Source organism: Gorilla gorilla, chromosome 20, assembly GCF_029281585.2.
Source record: "Gorilla gorilla gorilla isolate KB3781 chromosome 20, NHGRI_mGorGor1-v2.1_pri, whole genome shotgun sequence".
Lineage (NCBI taxonomy): Eukaryota > Metazoa > Chordata > Mammalia > Primates > Hominidae > Gorilla > Gorilla gorilla.
In genome coordinates, this window is record NC_073244.2 from 26,057,193 (window position 1) to 26,076,683 (window position 19,491).

The window sequence follows — 19,491 nt, forward strand, 5'->3', positions numbered from 1 at the left end:
CTCTACTAAAAATACAAAAAAAGTAGCTGGGCGTGGTGGCGGGTGCCTGTAGTCCCAGCTACTCGGGAGGCTGAGGCAGGAGAATCGCGTGAACCCGGTGGGCGGAGCTTGCAGTGAGCCGAGATTGCGCCACCACACTCCAGCCTGGGCGACAGAGCGAGACTCCGTCTCAAAAAAAAAAAAAAAAAAAAAAAAGAAAGAAAGAAAGAAAGAAAGAAAAACAAACAGTGAAAAACCACCCACTTCCTAGGGTTCTGGGGAGGGGTAAATGAGGGAAATCCTTATTGTCATCATCATCAACCACTGTGTTCTGATAGAGGCACTCGGTAACTGTCATTTAAATGAGTGAGTGGTACTTGCTCCTTTGTGAAATTCTACACATGGCTTTACTTTTCATTAATAAAGCTATTTCAAAGGGGATTTTGCCAAGAGCCTTTTAGATAGCTTCAGGGATTGTTTTAAAACTAACACAATTTGCCAGGCACGGTGGCTCACGTCTGTAATCCCAGTACTTTGGGAGGCTGAGACGGGCAGATCACCTGAGGTCGGGAGTTCGAGACCAGCCTGAACAACATGGAGAAACCTCGTCTCTACTAAAAATACAAAATTAGCTGGGTGTGGTGGCACGTGCCTGGAATCCCAGCTACTCGGAAGGCTGAGGCAGGAGAATTGCTTGAACCCGGGAGGTGGAGGTTGCGGTGAGCAGAGAGTGAAACTCCATCTCGAAAACAATAAAAAATTTTAAAAACTTACAAAAAAATAAAAACAACATAATTGAAGCTGGGCAAAGTGGCTCACACCTGTAATCTCAGCACTTTGGGGAATCCGAGGCGGGATAATCATTTGAGGTCAGGAGTTCAAGACCAGCCTGCCCAACATGGTGAAACCTCGTTTCAACTAAAAATATGAAAATTAGCTGGGTATGGTGGCTGGCGCACGCTTGTAATCCTAGCTAATCAGGAGGCTGAGGCATGAGAATCACTTGAACTTGGGAGGTGGAGGTTGCAATGAGCCGAGATTACACCACTGCACTCCAGCCTGGGTGATAGAGCGAGACTCCGTGTCAAACAACAAAAACCAACACAATTCAACTCTTAGGAAAAGTACACCAAAGACAGCAAGACTCCTCTGGCACTAGACCAAGTCAAGCTAAGCCTGCAAGCAAGCTAAGAAGAAAGACTACAAGGCACGAAGTCAACTGGCATCTAATTAATCTCTTTAGGGATACTGAAAAAGAAAATTTCAAATATGAAATCCTACTTCCCAGGTTTGGACTGATAGATCCTCTCATGCTAACGCTATCTGGCTCTGGGAAATTCCACATCATAAATTCCCCCTAGAACCCTTGCATTCTTTGAATGGGTGTGCGGAAGGCTGAATGCTCACTGACATGCTTTATAACTATGTATGAATATAAGGTCAGAACATACATAAGTATACATACTTTATAAGTATATATGTTCTGACCTTATATTCACTATTGCAAAAGTACCAAGCCTAGGGGAACACATTTCAGGTATCAGTTCACGCCTTGCCTCTTCAGTAAGTTTAAAGGATAGTCAAAATCACTTCATTATCTCCCCTTCATAATAGGAATTTAATCCATATCTAGGCAAAGTCAATCTGCAGAAATATTGGAGGGACTGAGAAAGTTATGCAAATCTCTACTAGCTGAGGTCATATTAGTAAAAATCAAATTAAAAAGAGAAGGCCGGGCATGGTGGCTCACACCTGTAATCCCAGCACTTTGGGAGGCCGAGGCGGGCAGATCATGAGGTCAGGAGTTCGAGACCAGCCTGGCCAAGATGGTGAAACCCCGTCTCTACTAAAAATACAAAAAATAGCCTGGTACAATGGCAGGTGCCTGTAATCCCAGCTACTCGGGAGGCTGAGGCAGGAGAATCACTTGAACCCAGGGGGCAGGGGTTGCAGTGAGCCGAGATCATGCCACTGCATTCCAGCCTGGGTGACAGAGTGAGATTCTGTCTCAAAAAAAAAGAGAGAAAAGTTCCGAGATATGTTTTCTTCCTAAGAAAACCTATGCAGGCACTGCTGGGTTGCCTAAAACCAACTTCCAAATACATTTTTGGTTTTAGGTATGCCATCTCACACACCACACTGCTTGCTCCTAAAACATTATAACAGTGAGCATTTAGAATGGGTGGGATGGCTCATGACTGTAGTCCCAGTATTTTGGGAGGCTGAGGCAGGAGGACAGCTTGAGCTCAGGAGTTCAAGACCAGCCTGGGCAACATAGTGAGACTCTGTATCTACAAAAAAATTTTAAGGCCGGGCACAGTGGCTCATGCCTGTAATCCCTGCACTTTGGGAGGCTGAGGCGGGCAGATCACCTGAGGAGTTCTAGACCAGCCTGGCCAACATGGTGAAACTGTGTCTCTACTAAAAATACAAAAATTAAGCCGGGCATGGTGGTGCATACCTGTACACACCTGTAATCCCAACTACTCGGGAGGCTGAGGCAGAATTGCTTGAACCCATGAGACGAGGGTTGCAGTGAACTGAGATCGCACCACTGTACCCCAGCGAGGGCAACAGAGTGAGACTCTGTCTCAAGAAAAAAACAAAACAAAACAAAAAACCCAGGTTTGAAGAGAGAGCTATATTTTCCTTCTGAAAACAAACTTACGGCAACAAAACATGTTCAGAGGGCCTCACGACTGAGATGAAAAATTCCTTCTTGCTAAACAGTTGAGTTCAACTGACTGCTGGGGTGATAAAAGGGGTGACTGGCACATTGAGAGTGGGCAGGATCAGAAAGATTTTCAAAAGCCTCACAGGATCAGTTGATCAGAAGAGACAATCTGCTTCCCAGCCCAGGTTGGTAATCTACCAGGCTGCAGGGTTTACTGTGAGGAGCTGTATTTCCTCCAGAGGGGTGGAAATAGTCCCTTTGAGGATGGATGATTTTTGTCTGGACTTGAGTGAACTTTAAGGCTTTGAGTTCATCTAAAGGCTAGGTCCAAAGAAATGAGGGAGATTTGAAGCTTCAAAGTCTCGAAATAAAAGCCCCAGGGGTCATCCCAATTCAGAAAGAGGCCAGAAACCAGGAACCAGCTACCTAACACCTGTGTTATCAAGCATGAATAACACCCCCCACCACACCATTTAATTTCTTTTTTTTTTTTCTCTGTCATCCAGGCTGGAGTGCAGTGGCACGATCTCGGCTCACTGCAACCTCCGTCTCCAGGGTTCAATCGGTTCTCCTGCCTCAGCCTCCCCAGTAACTGACACATACTACAGGTGGGCATCACTATGCCCAGCTAATTTTTGTATTTTTAGTAGAGGTGGGGTTTCTCCATGTTGCACAGGCTGGTCTCGAAGTCCTGAGCTCAGGTGATCCTCCTGCCTCGGCCTCCCAAAGTGCTGGGATTACAGGCGCGAGCCACTGCACCCAGCCTAATTTCTTAGCCTTAAAACAAAAAGAGCTATCTTTGAAAATGGTAAAGAAGTAACTGGCTGGCAGGGAGTGGTGGTTTATGCCTGTAATCCCAGCACTTTGGAAGGCCGAGGTGGGAGGATCACCTGAGGTCAGGAGTTTGAGAGCAGCCTGGCCAACATGGCAAAACCCCGTCTCTACTAAAAAAATACCAAAATTAGCCGGGCGTGGTGGCAGGCGCCTGTAATCTTAGCTACTCGGGAGGCTGAGGCAGGAGAATCTCTTGAACCCAGGAGGCAGAAGTTGCAGTGAGCCAAGATCACGCCAGAGCGAGACTCTGTCTCAAAAAACAAACAAACAAAAAAGTAACTGGCTGCATTCCATTCTAAATCTAAAGCCTGTCTAGGGAAACTAGAATCTCAGGAGATTGCTGCAAGGAAAATGCAGCAGCCCTGGGGCTGTGCTGGGCCTGAGGAAGGCCACATCTGAGCAGAGCTCACCCCTTAAGCAGCAATATCCCAGTCTGGAAAGTACAAAAGTAGCTTCCAGGACACACCCAAAGCTCTGCCTCTGCGGTGACATTCCTGGGTGTGTCAAATCCATCTTCCCCCTTTCCCAACTCCTACTAATCCCTCTAGAATCTCCTCAGTGTCATGAAACTACTGAATGCAAGGCGCTAGGCATTGATCCTGGCTCTGGGAACACGAAGTATAATAAAGCCACTGCTCTCCGACTAGCCTAACAGACATCACGGAAGGCACCCTCTCCTGGCACAGCTCTTCTGTGCAGGAATTACCTCTACACAGCACATTCCTGTTATAACAATTATTTACAAGTTGGTCTCCCACACACCCTACTTCTCAGTGGGCTCCAAGAAGGCAGAGAACATCTTAGCCATCTTGGTTTCTCTAGCACCTGGTACAATGCTGCAAAAAGAATAAAAACACTGGTTCACGTCTGTCATCCCAGCACTTTGGGAGGCCAAGGTGGGTGAATCGCTTGAGCTCAGGAGTTCAAGACCAGCCTGGACAACATGGTGAAACCCCATCTCCACAAAAATTAGCCAGCCATTCATTGGTGGTTTGAGGCTGTAGTCCCAGCTACTTGGGAGACTGAGGCTGGAGAATCACTGGAACCTGGGAAGCAGAGGTTGTAGTGAGCTGAGATCATACCACAGCACTCCAGCCTGGGTGACAGAATGAGACCCTGTCTCAAAAACAAACAAACAAACAAACACGGCCCAGCACAGTGGCTCACGCCTGTAATCCCAACACTTTGAGAGGCCAAGGCGGGTAGATCATCTGAGGTCGGGAGTTTGAGACCAGCCTGGCCAACATGGTGAAACCCCATCTCTATTAAAAATACAAAAAACTAGCCAGGTGTGGTGGTGCACACCTGTAATCCCAGCTACTTGGGAAACTGAGATGGGAGAATCGCTTGAACCCGGGAGGCGGAGGTTGCTCACTAGCCGAGATCGCGCCACTGCACTCCAGCCTGATCGCGCCACTGCACTCCAGCCTGGACAACAGAGTGTGAGACTCTGTCTCAAAAAAAACCAAACCAAACCAAAAAACAGCCAAACAAACAAACAAAAACAAACAAACAAAAAACCACAATGAAAACAGTTGGAGGAGCCAGGCTCAGTGGCTCATGTTTGAAATCCTCGACTTTTGGAAGGCTGAGGCGGGAGGATTTCTTAACTCAGCAGTTTGAGACCAGCCTGGCCAACACAGGGAGACCTAAAAAAATAGAAAGATTAGTCCAGGTGTGGTGGCTCAGGCCTGTAATCCCAGCACTTTGGGAGGCCAAGGTGGGTGGATCATTTGAGGTCAGGAGTTCAAGACCAGCCTAGCCAATACGGTGAAACCCTGTCTCTACTAAAAATACAAAAAAAATTAGCCAGGCGGTAGTGGCACACGCCTGTAATCCCAGCTACTCAGGAGGCTTAGGCAGGAGAATTGCTTGAGCCTGGGAGGCAGAGGTTGCAGTGAGCTGAGACTGCACCACTGCACTCCAGTCTGGGTGACAGAGTGAGACCCTGTCTCAAAAAAAAAAAAAAAAAAAAAAAAGAAAGATCAGCCAGGCGTGGTGGCACAGGCCTGTGGTCCTAGCTACTCAAGAAGCTGAGGTGTGAAGATTGCTTGGGCCCAGAAGGTTGAGGCTGCAGTGAGTCATGATGACACTACTGCACTCTAGCCTGGGTGACAGAGTGCGGCCTTGTATAAAAAAAAAAAAGCCAAAGAAATAGTTGTATGGTGACAAGGACTCTAATTTCTCAAATAGAGCATCTGAAACTACAAAAAGTGTCAACATTCCCTGAGAAGCAAAGGAAAGAAAGTTTGAAGAACAAATTTACTTTCTCTCCCCAAACCATGAACTTGAGAGCAGGAAGAACTTGAGAGCTATGCCAGAACCCAGTTCAGTACCCAGATATTGTAAAGGTCCGATAAATATTGGCCAAATTTGTTAAAAATTCATTGAAGAACAGGCCAGTCACAGTAGTTCACGCCTGTAATCCCAGCACTTTGGGAGGCTGAGGTGGGCAGATCACCTAAGGTCAGGAATTTGTGACCAGCCTGGCCAACATGGTGAAACCCCATCTCTACTAAAAATACAAAACTAGCCAGGCATGGGGCGTATGCCTGTAGTCCCGGCTACTCAGGAAGCTGAGGCAGGAGAATCGCTTGAACCCGGGAGGCAGAGGTTGCAGTGAGCTGAGATCGCACCACTGCACTCCAGCCTGGGCAACAGAGTGAGAGTCCGTCACACACACAGACACACACACACACACACACACACACACACACACACACACACACAATTCATTGAAGAACAAATGCATGCATTATCCACCTTTTTCTCTGCCTCTTCCTTCCTAGGACTGCTGTTTACCTGGCTTTGTAACCCCTCCCCACTACAGGGCTCTAGTGGGTACACAGTCCACACCACCAGACCCTAGTCCCATACCCAGAGACCGTCCCTCACCTTACAACAGTCCCCATTCAACAAGGCCTCATCCTCCAAAAGGACTTCAGTCCTTTCCTTTCCTTTTCTGTAATAATCACTGCAGGACCCAGACACAGTGGGCTGCCTTGTGAAGCAGATTCTACGGATCCTGGCTGGCTGACAAGTGGTGAGTGGAGGTAAACGGGATGGGAGGTCTAAAAACTCCTTTATTTTTCCCCATTGCAACTGGAATAAATAGTCCGAACTCCCTATTGATTGTTATCCAGATGACAAAAACAAAACTATTTTTTTATGGAGACAGAGTCTCACTCTGTCGCCCAGGTTGGAATGCAGTGGCGCTTGAACGCAGGCACCTCCTGGGTTCAAGTGTTTCTCCTGCCTCAGCCTCCCAAGTAGCTGGGACCATAGACATGCACCACCACGCCCAGCTAATTTTCGTATTTTTAGTAGAGATGGGGTTTTGCCATGTTGGCCAGGCTGGTCTCGAACTCTAGACCTCAGGTGATCTGCTCACCTTGGCCTCCCAAAGTGCAGGGATTACAGGTGTCAGCCACTGTGCCTGGCTGAACAAAAAAAACTCTTTACTGAGATTCGTAGGCCCCATGTAATTGGGTTCCAGCCTCCCTTTATTATTATTATTATTTTTTGTTCAGACGGAATCTCGCTCTGTCGCCCAGGCTGGAGTGCAGTGGTGTGATCTCGGCTCACTGCAGCCTCCGCCTCCCAGGTTCCAGTGATTCTCCTGCCTCAGCCTCCCAAGTAGTTGGGATTATAGGTGTGCACCACTACACCCAGCTAATTTTTGTATTTTTGGTAGAGACTGGGTTTCACCATGTTAGCCAGGCTGGTATTGAACTCCTGACCTCGTGATTCACCTGCCTTGGCCTCCCAAAGTGCTGGGATTACAGGCGTGAGCCACCGTACCTGGCCCCAGCCTTCCTTTAAACTCAACTCTTTCCCTCCCTGGCTAGGAACTTTCTCTTCCCAGCCAGACTCCGCTTTTTACATCCTCTTTCCCACCTCAGGGCCTCTGAAGGTCCTCTCCAAAGATGTTCTTCTCCACCTGGCTTCCTATAGCATGCAACCCCTATCCCTACGGCTTTTATTGCCATTTATTTTATTTTTTTCTTTTCTCAGATTGGTGCAGGATGGTCTCACTATGTTGTCCAGGCTGGTCTCAAACTGCTGGACTCAAGTGATCCTCCCACTGGTAGGCAGCTGGGATTACCTACCCATGCTACCATGCCTGGCTTATACTTTTTTGCTTTTGTTTGAGACAGGGTCTAGCTCTGTCACCCAGGCTGGAGTGCAATGGCTTGATTCGGCTCACTGCAGCCTCAGCCTCCTAAGTAGCTGGGACTACAGGCTTGCATCATCACACCTAACTAATTTTTTAATTTTATTTTTAGTAGAGACGAGGTCTTACTACATTGTCCAGGTTGGTCTCGAACTCCTGAGCTCAAGCAATCCTCCTGCCTCAGCCTCCTAAAGTGCTGTGATTAGAGATGTGAGCCACTCCACCCAGTCCTTATTTTTGCTATTTACTTTCCCTCCCCTAAATCATGTACTCGAGAGCAGGGACTATGTCAGCACCCGGTTCCCTATCCAGTTATTGTAAGGATTCAATAAAAATTTGCTGAATTCATTAAAAAGAAAATAGGTCTTCCATCTCTACCCACTCCTCTACTGACCCTTTTCCCAAAAGTTCTCGATGGTTCCCACACCAAGTTACCCCAGTTCAGTTCTTCAGTCTCCTGCAGACATTCCTGAGTCCCATTCCCCGCCACTCACTCTCCATCATCTGCCCTGGAAACTTCCCACCCACAGGCCGGGCTCGGTGGCTCGCGCCTGTAATCCCAGCACTTTGGGAGGCCGAGACGGAATGAGTGCTTGAGCCCAGGAGTTCAAGCAACTATAGCGAGACCCCTGTCTCTACAAAATATACAAAAAAATCAGCCGGGCGTGGTTGCACGTGCGCCTGTGGTCCCAGCTACTCGGGAGGCTGAGGCAGGAGAATCAACTGAGCCGGGGAGGTGGATGCTGCAGTGAGCCATGATCACGCCACTGCACTCCAGCCTGGGCGACAGAGCAAGACCGTGTCAAACAACAAAAAAACTTCCCAGCCGCAGGAGTCCCATTAACGTACCCATTTAGTCATTCACTCGTCAAAAGTCCCGTACGTGCCCATTTCTCAGCCCTACTCCCTAAACCCCTAAACCCAACCTTCTCGCCTCAAGATGAGCTGCTGAAAATCCTTCACGCCACTGCTCGGCCCCATAAGGCCTATCCAGCCCGTTCCGTTTGAACCCCATACATCCCTTCGTCCTCGGGACCCCCCTCCAGCCCTCCTCAAGCGCCCCTCGTCAGTCTGGCCTCCACGCCCCGTCCCCTCCGCCCGCCAACCTCACTGCCACGACCCTGCGTGGCCCCTGCCGAGCCCGCGGGCAGCACCTGGCCTGTGCCTCGTCCAGGCTCTGGTCGGTGATGGCCATGATCTGCTGCAGGACGTCGCTCGTGTCGAGGCGCCGCGGGGCGGGGGGCGATGGCGCGGGGCGCGGCGGGGCGGCCATGAGTGGCAGGGCCGGGCGGGCGCTATGAAGGTGCCGTCGAGCCTGGAGCACTACCACTGGCGCCGCAGCCAACCGCCGCTGCCTGAGCGCCGCGCCCGCTCGCTCTCGCGCCTAAGCCACGCCCACCGCCGCTATCGCCAGCCAACCCGTGTATTGCACCGCCTACAGACACGCCCCTTCATCTCCGTCAGCCAACCGGCGCCACGCATCGCCCCCGGGACTCGCCCCGAACTTCCCCCTCCCCGGGCTTGGACTGGGTTTGGGGTTGCCGAGGCAACGGCACTTCTCACAAGCGCCCTCCTTCCCCTTGAGAGAGGGCAGCGCTGGCTCCGCTCCAGCCAGAGGCCCCCATCCCTCACATCTCGCGCGGTGCACGCCTCCTTCAGCCCCACTCGCATCTCCTCAGAGTTCCTGCTCCTCCTCAGGACCCCCTTCTCCTCAAAGCCCTCGGTCCTCAGAGACCTTCACTCCCCAGAGCACCCCAACTCTTCCTCCAAGCCACCCCCTCCTCCTCAGAACCCCACACCTCTTATAGCTTGATCGGCAGCCCCCATTCATTTCCAGAAGCCCCAAAGCCCCAGATCCCTGCTCAGTCCCCCTAATGCTCCCTGCATCCTCAGCCCCATCAGGTGGGCCACTGGGGCCCCTGGCTCTTCCTCTAGAGCTTTCCACGCCCCGTTCACCTGGCTAAGCGGGGCGCAGGTGTGCGTGGTTGATGGCAACGAGGAGGTCAGAACGCAGCGCTTTTCTCCACTGCAGAAATCAATTCCAGTCACCTTTCAAGGTCCAGCTGAAGAGTGACCTCGCTTGTTTATTCATCTTCGCAGATTACAGTTCTGGGCATAGAAAATGCTACCACGTGGTTACCGAATGAACGAAGGATGTTTACTGAGAGACTCCCCTGCAGTGTACCCCAAATCAGAGCGAATCCTCACATCTTTGTTTCTAGCCCTTAGGACACAGCATCGAAGGCTCCTAGTGCACAAGAAAAGGAACTGGGCGGTGGCTCATGCCTGTAATCCTAGCACTTTGGGCGGCAGAGGCGGGAGGATCACTTGAGCACGGGAGTTTGAGACCAGCTTGGGCAACATAGTGAGACCCCGTGGTGGTGCACGCCTGTGGTCCCAGCTCTTTGGGACTTGAGAGGCTGAAGTGGGAGGATCACTTGGGCCCGGGAATCTGAGGCTGCAGTGAGCCATGATTGCACCACTGCACTGCAGCCTGGTTGACGGAGACTAGGTCTCAAAAAAAAAAAAAAAGTAATGGACTGGACATGAATCTCTTCTCCATAGTCACAGAACCTCCTGGAGCCTATTTGCTATGAGGACAGTCTCCAGATGTGGGCTCAGTAAAATGTCCTCAGCCTGCTGGCTGGGAGCCCTTCCAGGGTGGGGCCCATGTTCTCTCCATTGCTGCTGGGGAGGAAATTCAAACACCATCTGGTATGGCTGGATTGGAGAGCGTCGGGAGACTCCAAAGGGGACGGCAGGGAGTGAAAATGAAAGACATTGACCGAGTGTCTGGACAACAGGGAAAGCTCTCTGATGAAGGAAACCGACACTTGGCTCCAATGACAGAAAGTAATAGATTGCATGGGAGCCACGGAGACCAGTGCCTGTTCAAAAGGTCACCCACAAGCACAGCACTGCCCAGGAGGCCTGAACAGTAGTGGCCTTCAGGCTGGGTGCAGTGGCTGACACCTGTGATCCCAACACTTTGGGAGTCTGAGGTGGGAGATTACTTGAGCCCAGGAGTTCAAGACCAGTCTGGGGAACATAGTGAGACCCCATCTCTACAAAAATAAAAATTAAAAAAATAGCTAAATTAGCTGGTCATGGTCCCAGCTACTTGGGAGGCTGAGGCGGGAGGATAAGTTGGGCTCAGGAGGTCGAGGCTACAGTGAGCTGTGTTTGTGCCACTGCACTCCAGCCTGGGTGAGAGAGCAAAACCTGCCCCCAACCCCAACAAAGTAGTATCCTTCAGAGAACTTGGAGGGGTGGGCACTGAAAGCTTCAGGGACCAGCAGAGACAAAAATTTGAAGCCACTTGGTGGAGACGGGAGATAGACAAGAGGAAATGGTCTCGAAGGAGACCCACGGGGTGCAGGTTAAAACCTGGAGGAGCTGATGTGAACAGCCAGCTCAGAGCGCCTGAGACAGAGTTGCCTTTTTTTTTTTTTTTTTTTTTAGACAGAAATCTTACTCTGTTGCCCAGGCTGGAGTGTAGTGGCGTGACCTTGGCTCACTGCAACCTCCACCTCCTGGGTTCAAGCGCTTCTCCTGCCTTAGCCTCCTCCTGAGTAGCTTACAGGCACCCACCACCACGCCCGGCTAATTTTTGCATTTTTAGTAGAAATGAGGTTTCACCATGTTGGCCAGGCTCGTTTCAAACTTCTGACCTCAGGTGATCTGCCTGCCTCGGCCGCCCAAAGTGCTGGGATTACAGGTATGAGCCACCTCACCTGTCCCACTGTTGCCATTTGGAGGTCATCAGGGGTCTCTACTGCATAGAAATTAGTTGGCAGCCTTGGCACTCAAGGTGCTCGGCCAGGGCCATTTAATATAGAAGGACCTGGGAGTTTTGGGTTCTTTGACAATGCATATTTCAGTGGTTTAAGAATTTGGCACAGGTGGCTGGGCATGGTGGTTCACATCTCTGAGTGACCTGGGTTCAAATTCTAGCTGTTATTCAGCATGGGATTCAAAAGTAGGGACATAACCCCACCTCCTCACTGGTGAGGTGGGAGCAGAGAATGACATCCTGGCACATACTGTGCCTTGGAGGGGGCCTCCCTGAGCATCTCAGAGGGGGCTCATCATGGATCTGGCACTCATGGGTTGGGTGCTGTGGGGTGAGGTAGGGAAAGCCCAGCTGAGCTTGGGACCAACCCTGGGCTTCGTGGGAATCTGAAGTCCCTTTCCTAGGGGCCTCTCTGGTCCCTTGGGGCCTGTATGTGCCATCTCCAAGCTGTGTTTACCATGGGCCAGATCACAACCTGTCTGAATCAGTGTTCTCACATAAAAATCAGTAAGACTGATCCCAGCACTTTGGGAGGCCAAAGCAGGCGGATCATGAGGTCAGGAGTTCAAGACCAGCCTGGCCAATATGGTGAAATCCCATCTCTATTAAAATACAAAAAATTAGCCAGACATGGTGGTGCATGCCTGTAGTCCCAACTACTTGGGAGGCTGAGGCAGAAGAATCGCTTGAACCTGGAGGGGGCGGAGGTTGCAGTGAGCTGAGATCATGTGAGACTCTGTCTCAAAAAAAAAAAAAAAAAGGCCAGGCATGGCGGCTCACGCCTGTAGTCCCAGCACTTTGAGGCTGAGACGGGCGGCTCACCTGAGGTCAGGAGTTCGAGACCAGCCTGGCCAACATGGTGAAACCCCATCTCTACTAAAAATAAAAAATTTAGCTGGGTGTGGTGGCATATCCCTGTAATCCCAGCTACCCGGGAGGCTGATGCAGGAGAATCACTTGAACCTGGGAGGCAGAGGTTGCAGTGAGCTGAGATCACGTCATTGCAGTCCAGCCTGGGAAACAGAGCAAGACTCCGTCTCAAAAAAAAAAGCCCAGCACAGTGGCTCATGCCTGTAATCCCAGCACTTTGAGAGGCCGAGGTGGGTGGATCACAAGGTTGGGAGTTCAAGATAAGCCTGGCCAAGATGGTGAAACCCCATCTCTAACAAAAATACAAAAATTAGCCGGGCACGGTGGCAGGTGCCTGTAATCCTAGCTACTTGGGAGGCTGAGGCAGGAGAATCGCTTGAAACCCGGGGGCGGAGGTTGCAGCGAGCCGAGATTGCACCACTACACTCCAGCCTGGAGGACAGAGTGACACTCCATCTCAAAAAAATAAAAAATTTAAAAAAAAAGCACCTAAAGTGTTTACCAGTATGCCAGGCACATCAGAAGAGCTTGAGAAATGGTCATACTCAAATCCTGCATCCCACTACCTGAACCCCACAACCTGTGGCTGGAAGTGTGAATACAGGTGGTGGGGAATGGGATAGAAACGGCTGGGCACGTGACCTTGAACCATCAGGGCTCAAACAAAAGGGCAGTGGGGAGGGAGGGGGCTCATAGGGTCCAGACACTACTCTGAGCTGCAGAGAAAGACAGGGAGACAGGCAGTGAGATGGAGGCAGAGCAACAGATGGGGGAAACAAAGAACAGAAGCAGAGAGAAACAGACGCAAGACCCCAGTAAGAGAGAGGGGCCAGGCGTGGTGGCTCATGCCTATAATCCCAGCACTTTGGGAGGCCAAGGTGGGTAGGTGGATCGCTTGAGGTCAAGAGTTCGAGACCAGCCTAACATGGTGGGACCCCATCTCTACTAAAAATATAAAGATTATTCAGGCACGCGGTAGCTCACACCTGTAATCCCAGCACTTTGGGAAGCTGAGGCGGGTGGATCATTCAAGGTCAGGAGTTTGAGACGAGCCTGGCCAACATTGGTGAAACCTCATCTCTACTATAATACAAAAATTAGCCGAGTGTAGTGGCAGATGCCTATAACCCAGCTACTCGGGAAGCTGAGGCAGGAGAATCGCTTGAACCCAGGAGGCAGAAGTTGCAGTGAGCTGAGATCAAGCCACTGCACTCCAGCCTGGGTGACAGAGAGAGACTCCCTCTCAAAAATAAACAAACAAATAAATAAATAATAAAAATAAAAATACAGAGATTAGCTGGACGTGGTGGCACGCGCCTGTAATCCCAGCTTCTCCTGAGGCACAAGAATCTGGAACCTGGGAAGTAGAGGTTGCAGCGAGCTGAGATTGTGCTACTGCTCTCCAGCCTGGGCTACAAAGTGAGACTCTGTCTAAAAAAAAAAGAGATGGAATAACAGCCAGCCAGACTGAAGAAGAGCGAGCGAGCACAGGGCCAAGGAGATACCATGTTGAAAGATCCTTTCTGGACTTGGGCCAGGGTAGACAATTCCAGGACACAGGGACAGAAACACTGAATTGATAACAACAAATGTTTTGGAGACCTCAGAGTGAAAAGAAAGGTTTACTCCTTGTATCATCCCCTCCCCGTGGACTGCTTCAATTCTATCGGGGACAGGCCAGCCCCTGGAGGCTGCAAGGAGCCACAAACCTTTCCCAGCTCACACTCTGCACCCCTCAGTCTCTGCTGCTAAAGAATCAGACTCAGGTAGATGGGGTGTCCACAGTCTGTCCTCATTACCCAGTCATACCGGGTAGCATGGCCCAAGAGAGCCCTTATCTCTCCCCACCTTAAAACCCTCAGCATCACACAGCAGGAACCAGTCCACAGGGCTTACCAAGGATACGCAGTGAAAACAGAAAAATGTCTGTTACAAATCCCCTAAACCTGAGATGGCTGAAGAGCCAGATTCCTGCACCCCATCTGACTCCCCCAGGCAGTGGGAGATGACCCGAAGCCCCCATTCCCTGGGAAGAGTGGTGTGCCTGGGGAGGCCTGGCAGTGGTGCTGTGCCGTGCCAGACCTTGTCCTGCCAGTCAGTCAGTCCTGTTGGTTGGGTTGAGCCAGGAGCACCCACAAGTCATCAGGGGCTGTGGATTTGTTGCTTGCCGCATACCGCTGAAGTTCAAGGTAGCTAAAGGGTGGAGTCCATCAGTGGGTGGCCGTTCTCGGGAAGCATGATGCGAGTGCTGGCACCTCCCTGGGCAGAGGATGTATAGTGGACAGACTCGCGGGTGGACTGGCGGAGGCATGCGCAGCAGAGAAGTCGGCGGAAGGTGCGGCGCATCTCAGCATCTCGGCAAGAGTACACAGCAGCATTGACCAGTGAGTTGGCCTCGGCCAACAGTAGGAAGTACTTTTCTACAGCCAGGACATTGCAGGACTCACAGCCTAAACCATCCAGGAGCAGTACCACCTGGCCTGGTGTCCAGCAGACCACAAACGCCCCTGTGGGACAGAGGCGGAAGTGAGCAGGGCAAGCTGTCAGAGGCCCGGCACCTACAGCTCTCAGTTTGGGGTTGGAGTGGTCTCCAGAGCTCGAGCAATAGTGGTGAAGTTTGCAGTGCAAGAGCTGCTTGTTTCGCTGATTCTGCAGTGTGACAGGAAGACCTGCTAAGATGGGACATCTATGCTAATTGGTACACAGTGGCCAAGGCACTGGACATTTTGTGTGTGTGTGTGTGTGTGTGTGTGTGTGTGTGAGAGTGAGATGGAGTCTCGCTCTGTCGCCAGGCTAGACTGCAGTGGTACAATCTTGGCTCGCTGCAACCTCTGCCTCCCAGGTTCAAGCGATTCCCCCACCTCAGCCTCCCAAGTAGCTGGGACTACAGGCGTGTGCCACCAACGCCCAGCTATATATTTTTTTTTTGTATTTTAGTAGAGATGGGGTTTCACCATGTTGGCCAGGATGGTCTCGATCTCCTGACCTCGTGATCCGCCCGCTTCAGCCTCCCGAAGTGTTGGGATTACAGGCGTGAGCCACTGCGCCTGGCCTGTGTGTTTTTTTTGAGACAGGGTCTCCTTCTGTCACCTAGGCTGGAGTGCAGTGGCACGATCACACCTCACTGCAGCATTTGACAGGCTGAGGCAGGACAATCGCTTGAGGCCAGGAGTTTAAGACCAGCCTAGGCAATATAGTGAGACCTCGTTTCTACAAAAAATTAAAAAATTAGCCAGGTATGGTGGCACATGCCTGTAGTCCCAGCTACTCAGGAAACTGAGACGGGAGGATCACCTGAGCCCTGAAGGTTGAGGCTGCAGTGAGCTATGATGGAGCCACTGTAATCCAGCCTAGGCAAGAGTAAGATCCTGTATCTTAAAAACAAAAATAAATTTTGAAATTTAAAAATATGGGCCGGGTGTGGTGGCTCATGCTTGTAATCCCAGCACGTTGGGAGGCCAAGGCGGGTGGATCACGAGGTCAAGAGACCGAGACCATCCTGGCCAACATGGTGAAACCTGGTCTCCACTAAAAACAGAAAAATTAGCCAGGCGTAGTGGCACCCACCTGTAGTCCCAGCTACTCAGGAGGCTGAGGCAGGAGAACCACTTGAACCTGGGAGGCAGAAGTTGCAGTGAGCCGAGATTGCGCCACTGCACTCCAGCCTGGGTGACAGAGCGAGATTCTCTCTCAAAAAAAAAAAAAAAATTAAAAATACATATAGATTAAAAAACAATTTAAAGGCTTTTTGTTAAAACAGGCTTAGCACTGCTAAAAACTCCTTTTTTTTTTTTTTTTTTCTGAGACAGAGTTCTGGAGTTTCGCTCTTGTTGCCCAGGCTGGAGTGCAATGGTGCGATCTCGGCTCACCACAACCTCCGCCTCCTGGGTTCAAGCGATTCTCCTGCCTCAGGCTCCCGAGTAGCTGGGATTACAGGCACGCACCACCATACCTGGCTAATTTTGCATTTTTAGTAGAGACGGGGTTTCTCCATGTTGGTCAGGCTGGTCGCGAACTCCCAACCTCAGTTGATCTGCCCGCCTCGGCCTCCCAAAGTGCTGGGATTACAGGCGTGAGCCACTGTGCCCGGCCAGCACTGCTAAAAACTCTTAAGGGGTTCCCATGAAACTCAAAATAAGACTCCTGTCCGTGCCCCTTAAGGCCTTGCTGAACTCTCCTCACAAGCCCGCTTTCCTCTTTAGAGGCTCTGGCCTCATACTGCCTTGAGGTTTTTACTTTCTGTTTCCTCTGCCTGGAAGGCTCTCTGTTTCTATCCTCAGCATTCAGGACTCTGCTCACATACATTATCACCTCCTTGGAGAACATTCCCCACCTAAATCATCCCCCATCACCCTCTATCAGGTAGCTTGTTTTGTTCATTGCTTCGCAGTGTCTTGTGGGAGATAGGGGGAAGCAGGGTCCCTGTTGCCCCCTGAGGGCCCCACTTACCCAGGATGATGACAACAGTCTTGACCAGGCTGAGCGTGGTCTCTCGGTAGCGGGGGTGGCAGCTGACATGCTCTGCCATGCGCTGCACTCGCCGCCGCACGTAGAAGAAAATGCGGGTGTAGACAGCCACCATGAGCAGGAAGACAAGCAGGCTCGACAGAGCCCAGACGGCCAAATAGGAGCGGCTGAGCAGGGGTGCCATGCGTGAGCAGCGGTCCAGGGCACAGAGGCAGTGCCAGGAGTGGGCAGGCAGCAGCCCCAGGCCCAGGGCAGCCACCCACACGCCCACAATGAGCATGACCACGCGGCCGCGGGGCAGGCGGCTGTGCAGCTGCACGGCCATCACACTGCGGTGCCGCTCCACGGCGATGGCCAGCAGTGTGGCCACCGACGCAGTAAGGCTTGTGTCCAGCAAGCCCTGCCGCAGGAACCAGCCCTCAAGTGAAAGTCGGGCTGTGCGGGGACCAGTGTGGAACATGAGGAAGAGGTAGGCCACGCCTGCGAAGAGGTCAGCCGCGGCCAGGTTGCCCAGCAGGTAGTAGATGGGCTGGTGGAAGCGGCGGTTGGAGGCGATGGCTGCTATGACCAGCAGATTGGTCAGCAGCACCAGCACGCTGACGGTCAGCCCCAGTGCCACCACGACCACATCCTTGGGCCGCCAGTGGGAGCTGAGCTCTTTGCCACTGTTGTTATAGAAGAAGCCGATGGTCTCGTTGTAGTAGCACTGGCCCATGATGACCATCTGGGGACACAAGAGATCAGTGCATGTGGCACTTCTTGGAAGGACACAGGGAGGGGCGGCAGCTGCAGAGGAGGGTCAGCGCAGGAAGGACAAGGGTCTCGAATTCAGATGCCTCGAAGCAAAGTGGCAGTGGTGAGGACTACGGTGGCCTGGAAAAAGCAAGCTCCATGGGGCTGGGGGTGGGGGTGGAGGAGCTGCTGTTTCTTACCTACTAATAAGACCTGTGTGCAAGACATCACCCAAGTCAATAGGTTTTTGAACCAGAAGTGAAACAAAACCCATCTATGGTCGAATCCCAGCCCACCTGCCGCCAATGTGTGACCCGGTTTGGGTTGTGGGGAGAGGAGGGTTAGGGAAAGACAAAGGGGTGTGAGCTGCGGGAAGAGATGAGGGAGGGTCACTTTGGTGCCGGAGTCAGTGTAGGGAGCAGAGACCCGGGAGCGTGTGCACACAAGGGTGAAGTCACTTGCTAGAACCCTGCGAGGGGGCGGTGCCGAGGCGTGGAGGTGATCGGAGTGGACAGAGAAGCGGCCCCAGAAGTTAGTCGGCGGGATTTGGGCGCGAGTGCTTCCCAAGCGGGCGGGGCAATAGGCTGTTCCGGGTGGGACGGAGGACACTGGCGGTCTCCGGGACAAAGACAGCGGTTGGGGAAGGGATGGATGGCCGGGCCTCCAGGCATCTCTAGACTGGGGAAGGGGTAGGGGGTTAAGGGATCAGAGGGCGGCGTCCTGGCCCCGCAGGCACGTGCCGCGCCCTTCCCCCGGGCCCAGGCCCGCACCCGCCCGCCTCCCGTCCGTGCAGGCCTCACCTGGGCCTCCCGTCACGCCGCAGACAAGGCGGGCTCGCGGGGGTTCGGGGCGGGCTCGAGGCCCATGGCCCGGCGACTGCGGCGGGAGCGGTGGAGCGTCCGGGTGCGCCCTGTGCGGGTTGCTGAGAGGGCGCGGGAGGCGGGGTCTCCCCGGCGCCCCGCCCCCACCACCTGGGGGAGCCCTGCTCCGCCCCGCCACCTGGGGGAGCCCCGCCTCCACGGCCGCGTCGGGGGCGGTGTCGCCCGGAACCGCAGCCCCCCTGTTTCCTCCCCGCCTCGCGGCCCCTCGGTCGCCCCTATTTCCGGCGCGGGACCCCCACCCCGGTACCTGCACACCTCATGCGCCCGCAGTTTCGAGCTTGCGGGGCTGAGTCACTCGGCGACCCGAAAATTCCCGCCGTGACCCCGCGCTGCCCGGGCGGAGCTCCAGGTGGTCTTGGGTCCGCGCCCCCGCTCCGGACCCCCAACCCTCCCAGCCCCACCCCGCTCTCCTCTTTGTGTCCAATCGGCCGCCGAGTTACAAGCCACTCCCTGATCCGACTTGGCTCCCACCGCCCGGACCCCCGCCCAGCTTCGGCTTTCCCAGCTCGCAGTATCAGCGAGCCGCGGCCTCCTGTGCGAGGCCCACCTCTGCGGCACCAGCTGATCATCGGGCGCACGCTAGGGTTTTGCAATCCCGCCCCCGTACCCCTCACCCTGGGACTGCGCTGCCCCCTGCAAAGCCCGGCCCTGCCCTGCCCTGCCCTGCCCTGTGGCTTCCTCCCTCGGCCTCCCTGCGGCGGCCCCGGGCTCCCACGGTCCGGAGCACACAGCCCCATTGTCCCGGTTATCTGTACTTTGTTATACTGTATTTGATTATGCAGGACCGGATCGGGGACGCAGAGCTCCGGGAGGGCCGGGCTGGCGTGACTCAGCCGGGTGCTGCGACCCAGCCCCAACTGCCTTTACGTAGGTGCTGCAGGGTGTTTGATGATGCAAGAAGGAGGCCTTGAGGCCGGGCGCAGTGGCTCGCCTGTAATCCCTGCATTTTGGGAGGCCGATGCGGGACGATCACGAGATCAGGAGATCGAGACCATCCTGGCCAACATGCTGAAACCCCGTCTCTACTAAAAATACAAAAAAATTAGCTGGGCATGGTGGCAGGCGCCTGTAGTCCCAGCTACTCCGG

At 52.9% G+C, this 19,491-nt stretch overlaps 2 protein-coding genes across 4 annotated transcripts in view; both read right to left on the reverse strand.

Moving 5' to 3' along the window:
* Positions 1–9,027, reverse strand: part of PBX4 (PBX homeobox 4) — a 56,352-nt gene extending 47,325 nt beyond the window's left edge. The window contains exon 1 of the mRNA XM_031004681.3: positions 8,816–9,027. Within this exon, the coding sequence (XP_030860541.1) occupies positions 8,816–8,934 (119 nt within the window). The 5' untranslated portion in view covers positions 8,935–9,027. The remainder of the gene's footprint in view (positions 1–8,815) is intronic.
* Positions 9,028–9,727: 700 nt separating this feature from the next.
* On the reverse strand, positions 9,728–18,794 carry LPAR2 (lysophosphatidic acid receptor 2). 3 transcript variants are annotated; one of them, XM_019016464.4, is made up of 3 exons: positions 18,660–18,794; positions 16,774–17,515; positions 9,728–14,831 (listed from the first exon to the last, which is right to left on the reverse strand). In XM_019016464.4, exons 2-3 carry the CDS (start codon positions 17,513–17,515, stop codon positions 14,518–14,520), a joined length of 1,056 nt encoding a protein of 351 aa, XP_018872009.1. In that variant the 5' UTR covers positions 18,660–18,794; the 3' UTR covers positions 9,728–14,517. The 3 variants fall into 3 exon arrangements, with proteins under 3 accessions (XP_018872009.1, XP_004060431.1, XP_018872008.1); XM_004060383.5 differs by lacking the exon at positions 18,660–18,794 and adding an exon at positions 18,324–18,645; XM_019016463.4 differs by lacking the exon at positions 18,660–18,794 and adding an exon at positions 18,324–18,645 and having other exon boundaries at positions 16,774–18,201.
* Between the last annotated feature and the right edge of the window lie 697 nt (positions 18,795–19,491).

Excerpts from the sequence above, each read along its gene's own strand:
- LPAR2 (XM_019016464.4), bottom strand. The coding sequence starts at position 17,515 with ATGGTCATCATGGGCCAGTGCTACTACAACGAGACCATCGGCTTCTTC. Across the intron at positions 14,832-16,773 it reads GACTGTTGTCATCATCCTGG|GGGCGTTTGTGGTCTGCTGG; the intron begins GTAAGTGGGGCC and ends TCTGTCCCACAG.